Raw genomic sequence first — 7,747 nt, 5'->3', positions numbered from 1 at the left:
CAAATAACTAAATAACAAATGTTACATATCTATCCACATATAATAAACTAATGTACTAAATTGCTTTTAAAAGTCTTGGGCTATTTTCTAAGCATGAGTGGTGTTAAAAAGTGGAGTTTCTTTGGCTGAATTAGTCTCTTAAATCTAAAGCCTTTTAAATCTAAAGTTTTAAGGCCCAGCCTAGTAGGTACATTTTTCCAACTAGAGCATTGGCCATTTATTTTAAGTCAAAATGATTACATGGGTAACATGACATTATTATGCAAATGATATGACTACTGTAGTTTCCATTAGTCACAGCATGATGTCATAATGCAAAATGATATAAGTCCATTCTTGAGTTCCTTTAATATGGGGCCAAATAGTTCATCATTTGCCCTATAGTAGATGCCTATGTCTCAAGGGAGAAGGAGACCAGTCAGTGTGGCCAGCTTGGCATGGCCAGCTCTCCGCTGCCAGCTCCCCATCACCAAGTCACCTCTGCCAGCTCATCACCACTAAGTCACCGCGGGATAATTCCAGATGCCAACTCACTGGGGGGAATTCCCAATATGAATTCAAAAGGAGGAATCCAGATATATGGAGTGTGAAGAACACGTTTTACATCTTTTATCTTTGCTGCTGCTACAGATAAGACTGGTAAGACTATAGAAGGAATCTGATATTTTGTGTCCAAAAGGAACTTGATCCATGAGCAAGTTTGCTTTTGCCAAAGGACACACAACTCTTTGGAAATCTTCATATTGGTCTATAAAGTGGCTGCATAAAACAGCAGATTGCTTGGAGACAGCAAGAATGGAAATACTAGGGATATATTGCTCATGGGCATTTGGAACAAGCTTTATCCCCAAAGCTACAGATGAAAACTGGTTTTATTTATAAGGGGTTGCACAGACAATAAAGGTTCAGATCCAAAGAAATTGGAGAGGATGCTAAAACAAGTTAAAAAGTAAAATTTGCCCCACCATCAAAGAAATCTATATTTATACAGCTGAAAGGCTCCGTGTATTTGCTACGCAAAAGAACACATGGAGAGGGTAGAAGATAGAAGGAAAATCTGCTAAAATGCTGAATGTCACAAAAGTAGTTTTGAGGAAGTATATAAAATCCCTTGGTGAACTGAATGTAGGTAGGTAAATTGAGGACCCAGTTGTGGGGGCAATAAGCTGACTTTGTATAAATATACAAAAGAATGAAGGCTATTGCTTAGCGCATTGTAAGCCGCCCTGAGTCTCCGGAGAAGGGCGGCATATAAATCAAATTTAAAAAAAAATGTTGCTACCTGCAGGCTTAATCTCTACTCCATCTGGACAGTGGCCATTAAATCTTCTGATCTAGATTCAACACAGCTTTTGAAAGAACATGAGAATTAAGAAGCCAGCTTGCATACCTCAAAACTTTCTCAATTTCTTCAACATATATGCTGTGTTGCTGCTATGTCCTATTAGCAATACTGTGTTATGTGTTTCCAAGGATCTAGCCCAATAACTCCAACACAAGTTAGGTTTGATTCAAAAGCATTTATTTATATCTTACTAATCTCTTGCAGGTGAACATCTGGAATGGCACTGGACTCTTGGACAATACCTTATATACCTGGGAGGCGGAGTCAAGGTGAGGAGGGGTTAAGGGAAGGGTTAGGTGGGATGGATAGTGTTAACCCTTGCCCTGCCATGGGTACACAATGTTAGGCATTTACATGTAACAAATCCCCCTCTAAATGCCTAACAGTTGGAGATGTGTGTGTGTTGTATATGTACATCTAATTTCGAAGTTAAATAAGTGTGTTGTTTGTTCTGTAAGGGTTTTGTCAGGACGTCAGCAATTTGTTCAACAGTCTCACAATGTATGGCTTTGATGAAACCAATGTTTGATAATTGCCTAATATGCTTATGTTTGATATCTATATGTCTTGATCTCTGACCCACAACATCCGCCGTGGATATGTCTATAGCTGCTTTATTATCTTCATGTATAATTATTGGGTAAGCTAGTTCCAGATATTGGAAAGCAGGTCATTGAACCATGTCAAGTTGTTGGCTGCCTTTGACAGGCAGATGTACTCTGCTTCTGCTGTGGACGTAGCCACCAAATTTTGCTTTCCGGTATACCAGTGCACTGGGCAGTTATTGATAAAGAATACGTAGCCAGAAGTACTTTTCCTGCTCTTCATGTCACATCTGGAGTTTACCGGTTCTAAACATAGGCTAGTATCTATGCTATATTTTAGGTACCCGAGTATTTGTTTCGCGCCCTCCCAATGATATGTTTTTGGTTCACTGACATGCCTAGACAGAAGTTTGACCGCTAAGATGATGTCTGGCTTTGTCCAGTTAGCTATGTATAGTAGGGATCCAATGACGGATCTATAGAGTGTATTGTCCTTAAATGGTTCGCCTTCTTGGTACATATGTTTTAGGAAGTCTGCATGGGTGTTTCGCATGGTTTGGCATCCTTCATGTTGCATTTGTGTAGGAGTTCCAATATCTTTTCTTTCTGGGAGATTCTGAATCCCTTCTGTGTTTTGTTGATTTGGACCCCTAGGTACTTATTCACCTTTCCCAATGTCTTTAGTGTGAAATGTTTCCCTAGCCTCTCAGCAAACTCATCGCATTTCTGTTTACGTTGGCCAAAATATAAAATATCATCTACATAAACAAGTACGTACTCAATAGATGCACCTTCTTTCTTGATGAAGAAGCAGAGATCAGCAGAAGTGGCTGTGAAACCCATGTCTTTGAGAATTTTTGCTAGACATTTATACCACCTCTTTCCAGACTGCTTCAGTCCATACAAACTTTTATTCAACAACCAAGTATCTCCCTTTTGTGTATCTTTCCCTGTCGTTGGTGCGGTGGGTGGCGAGTTCGAATCCTGCTGTTGGTTTGTCCCGTAGGCAGTCAGTGTTCGGTGCTCGTTTTCAGGATGTGCCGTTCCTCTGTGGAGTGGCTGGGCCGATGCTTCAACGTCGATGGCCACTCTGTTGTCCTCTTGGCTCCCAGACATTTCTCTGCGGTTTGTATCTGGCGTGGGAGGCTTGAACGCAGAGCCGAATGCTGCTGCTAGAGTCTCAATTGCTTTTTCTACTTCGAGCTCGGTAGGCGAGCTCCTGTTGGTTTGGATTCTTTCTTCATGGTTGTTTTTGGGTTGTTCTCCATTTGTTTTGGGGTCCTCGTTGTTTTGCACCATTGAATTTGAATCTCGGCTCCCCATTGGTTGTTGGCCATTCCAAGATGGCTGACAGGAGCATGGCGCAAAAATGAAATCGTCCATGTCTGGTGCTTCTGCTTGGGAATGCCTTTCCCTTACCGGACTGGCGGCTTCATGGTTTTGCTCCTGGGCATTCATCGCTGCTCCATGGTTTTCTAGGAGGCCTTGGAGTTTCGCGATGAGCTGTCTGTTGCTGATGGGCACCTCCATCATTCTCAGTATGGTCGTTCTCAGTTCATTTCTCTCGGGCAGTTCTTCTCTTTCGTGGTTGCTTGCTTCCTCTCGTGACCTCTCGCTTCTGAGTAGTGGGTTCGGATTGGCGTCCTGCTCACTCTCAGTCGTTGCGATTCTTGCTGTGGCACCTTCGAATGCCTGTAGCTCTGCCATTAGTTTGGTGTAGGCTCTTGTGTTCATTCTGTTTTCCGTTTCAGAATAAACTACCGATTCTGTCATTGTTTAGAGTTATGGGCGAACCATCCTCTGCTACCATTCTGTTACGTGTTTCCAAGGATCTAGCCCAAGAACTCCAACACAAGTTAGGTTTGATTCAAAAGCATTTATTTATATCTTACTTATCTCTTGCAGGTGAACATCTGGAATGGCACTGGACTCTTGGACAATACCTTATATACCTGGGAGGCGAAGTCAAGGTGAGGAGGGGTCAAGGGAAGGGTTAGGTGGGACGGATAGTGTTAACCCTTGCCCTGCCATGGGTACACAATGTTAGGCATTTACATGTAACATACTGAAGCTGTTGTCTATGGAGATTCTCAGTTTTCCAGATTGTGCTTGTCCCATAAGTGCTTTTCCAAAAGGCAACTGGAGTTTCTTCAGGGAGTTTTCTTTGAAAATATTTTGCTTCTCAGAACTGAAGAAGCTTCTTGGAGGAGAAGTGAAATGTTTTTAAATAAAAAAACCAAGAGAGTCTTTTTTTGGAAAAGCACCTTTGGGGCTACTGAAGCTGTTCCTTTCTATGTCTTTACTTCTACAGTTTCTAATATATTCATACTATTCTAATATAGCATGCTAGCTGGGGAATTCTGGGAGTAGACGTCCACATATCTTAAAGTTACTAAGTTTGAAAAACACTGAGATAATGTAGAACACAATTTTCTACTAATCCTTTCTCACTTTGATGGTTTATTAAAGTATCACATTAAAAAGTAATTAGTTCCTTGATCATGACATACATTTTCTAAGGAGGATTCTTTTTAAAAAAATCTGAACCTGTTCCTGGACAATCTAAGTCAGGAAAGAGAAATATTGTTAGCTTTTTCGGTTTATATACTATTAAACTATAATTAAGTGAGCATGAAACAAATAAATTGTCAAGATACATTGATTTTATTGAAAAAGAAATATTCAAAAGCTTTGTGACCCTTTGCATGTAGTTTTATAAAGTCTCCTTTCTTTGCACTGATATAGAAAGTGAGCAAAATGAACTCAACAGATCCTAGGCAAAAAGGGATGTAACATTTTTTTAAGTCTTAGAGATGGCTCAGATGGACATCTGTATATTTCACATTGGTATAAGAAGGAAAGAAAGTACAGCAAAATCAGATTGAAAAATTCAGTTATTATAGTCACTTTCAATCAAATGTAGTTCTACTTTTCTAGATTTCAAGTAATTAAAATCAAAATCCAAGGTCTGAGAAACAAAGTTTAAGGTCTGTTTCAGGGTCAAGAATTAAGTCCAAAGGTGAAAGTCACAAAGGCATATCAGACTTATGGCAAGATATGGGTGAGTTGTTTCCAGCATTGCTTTAAATAGCTGCTGGCTGGTACAGCTTATCAGGAAGAATTTGGCTGTCTCCTTGCAAGTAGCATCACTGACCTCTATTGTGCCTCCCTGTTCTTGGCCCTGCTTGGGATCCAGGGGAGGAGGCAGTTATTCCTCAAACCACAGACTGGCTCAGTTGCAACCCTTCTCTGCCTTCTGCTTCTGGCTGATCTTCCTGGTTCCTGGCTGCAGCTGAGTCTCTGTCCTTTCTTTATCAGCCAGCTACTTGTCCAGCCACTCCAGCCTTTCTGAGATTTCTAGTCTCTCCTTCTCCTCTTGCCAAGCCCCACCTGGTTGAGAGTCTTCTGCATGTTCAAGAAGATTCTGGGCCCTGCTCCAAATTTCCTCACCATCTGAGCCAGCTTCTGAGTCATCCACTACATGTTATTGTTTCTGGTAACTCTTAATGGATTTTTGATGACTAGAACCAAATGTCAAGACTTTTGTTCTCTTTTAGTCTACACACAAAGAAGTTTTAAGGACTTTATGGCTAATCCAAGTCCTTAATGTTGATTCCCCAGCTCCCCACTCACACTTATGGTAAGGTCCTATTGAGTCCAGCAAGTCTCACTCTAGCCACAAGGATACCAGTCAGAACCAAAAGGCAAAAGTCCAGAAGTCTGCAATTCAAGTTCTATCCAAAGTCTGAATCCAAAAATCCACAGATTCAAAGTCCAAACACAGAACAGTCCAGAGTGAAGAAGCCATGATCACAGAAATGGAGAATTCTCATGGCACGAGAATGGTTGGTTGTTTCCATACCCCAACTCCACTCATCCAATTAAACAGGCGCTTGCCTGTTTAGGTTATCAGGAGAGATGAGTCTGTGTCCTCATGAGTAGCCTTGCCAATCTCCTTTGCTCCTGCCTCCTCTCAGCCTGTGCATTTGCAGATCTGGTGGTGGAGGCACTTCCTCCTCATCTCTGCTGATCAGTTACAGCTGCATGCCTACTCTGCCTTGCACTTCCAATGGGGTGTCTGAGCTCTCCAGCTGCAGCTGCACCTCATCTGTTTCTGGATGTTCATGCGGTCACTCCTCCAATGGCCTTTCCGAAGCACTTGGCCCCTTCACTCCTGGTTCAAAGCTCTCAGCAACATCCTGGTGCTCCTCAGTGAGTTCTAGTCTGCCTTAGCCGTGAAAGCCATCTGGGTCACCAGGGTCCAGTCACTGTCTTTCATTTCAACTCATCTTATTGTTGTGGGGAAAACAGATGTGTGGGATATATTTGCTGATTGGACTTATTTGCAAATATAATAAAGGCAGAATACAAATAAATAAGTAGACAGACAGACAGACAGACAGACAGACAGACAGATATTTTTTTTAACAATGCCCACCTTTATATTTTATTTATATTGTTCTAACACTTGTTACGGCATATGTGGTTTTGTTGATGAGCTGCATGATGATAGGGCTGGACTATGGGTTAATCAAAGTCTGGCTTGCCTTAATTGTCACTGTATCTTGCATTTATAAAATTAAATATTTACATGATACCAGAAAGGTTTCTGGTGCTTTCCAGACTCATAAAAACTGATTTCATGAGATTACAGTACTAAATATTTATAGTGCTTCTCACTCCCTCACGCAATCTTCATGTGAACTAGGAAGAACTTGTCTGAGATATTTTCTTAAGTTATTTTATTGACCCAAGTTCAAGCCCCTTTTACCTGACCAATGCCTTGGTAGTGGTTTTTATTCCTGGAATCAAGGCAATTCCCTATGCCATGCATACATGCCTTTGCTGGACTTCTTTCAAAATTGTATAATGGTTTTCTACAATACATTACTAATCAAAACCCCTGGATTCTTGTGTGCCTATTTATCTGGTTTCAACCCTGCCTGACATACTGTAGGAACAGTGTGGTAGAACTGTCCCTACTTCTTTGCCACACATGAACACAGGTGCATCAAATGTGGAATTTAGTAAAAATAGCCTTCAGAATATGCCGTTTAAATACAGACAAATAAAAACCTCCCTATTAGTATAATTGTCTTACCAAGATATACAGGTAGTCCTCGACTTACAACAGTTCATTTAGTGACCATTCAAAGTTACAATGGCACTGAAAAAAGTGACTTATGACCATTTTTCATACTTATGATCCTTGCAGCATCCCTGTGTCAGATGATTTACATTTGGGTGCTTGACAACTGACTCACATTTATGACAGTCACAATATCCCAGATTTATGTGATCCCCTTTTGTAACTTTCTGTCAAGCAAAGTCAATGGGGAAACCAGGGTCACCTAACAACCTTTTTACTTATTTAAGAATTGTAGAGATTCATTTAACTAATGTGGTGAGAAAAGCCGTAAAACAGGGCAAATTCACTTAACAAATTTCTCACTTAACAACATAAATTTTGGGCTCAATTGGGGTTGTAAGTTGAGGACTACTTTAATGATTCTGTAGATAATTATGAATTAGATACTAAAATAGGAACAGAAGAACCTGTTTTTTACTGAATCAAAGCATTGATCCTTTTATTACTGAAATACTGAATGGCAATAGTTATCTGGAGTATCAGGGAATTTTTTAAGACTATCCTCAGAGACTGGTTGAATCTGATACCTTCTGAATGCACAATCCAAATTTCTAAGTATTTTTTAATTTGCATGCAACAACTTTAGAAATGCATCTAGATCATAAAAGACAATTATATAATTTCTTACTAAAGGATAATAGATGACTTTCATAAAAGACGTTTGTCCAAAATAAAATGATGCAAGAGGAGAGACAACTTTAGTGAGAT

At 40.3% G+C, this 7,747-nt stretch overlaps 1 protein-coding gene across 16 annotated transcripts in view; it reads left to right on the top strand.

The window, feature by feature from the left end:
• Positions 1-296: 296 nt before the first annotated feature.
• The window catches only part of LOC148114323 (uncharacterized), a 196,556-nt gene continuing 189,105 nt past the window's right edge, over positions 297-7,747 (top strand). For 13 of the 16 annotated variants that reach the window (XR_015733993.1, XR_015734004.1, XR_015733999.1 and 10 more), the window contains exons 1-3: positions 339-639; positions 1,550-1,614; positions 3,796-3,860. Coding sequence is in view for 1 of the 16 variants with exons in the window: in XM_087892638.1 (XP_087748764.1) it covers positions 1,563-1,614; positions 3,796-3,860 (117 nt within the window). In the remaining 15 variants the exon portion in view is untranslated. Of the gene's footprint in view, positions 640-1,549; positions 1,615-3,795; positions 3,861-5,511; positions 5,605-7,747 lie in introns of those variants that run through there. The other 3 variants (XR_015734003.1, XR_015733991.1, XR_015733996.1) reach the window with 3 other exon arrangements.

This window comes from Pantherophis guttatus, chromosome 4 (genome assembly GCF_059756535.1).
Source record: "Pantherophis guttatus breed Tessera chromosome 4, ASM5975653v1, whole genome shotgun sequence".
NCBI classification, from domain to species: domain Eukaryota; kingdom Metazoa; phylum Chordata; class Lepidosauria; order Squamata; family Colubridae; genus Pantherophis; species Pantherophis guttatus.
Note: the sequence above shows the minus strand (reverse complement) of the source record. Positions and strands in the feature narration are given on the sequence as shown.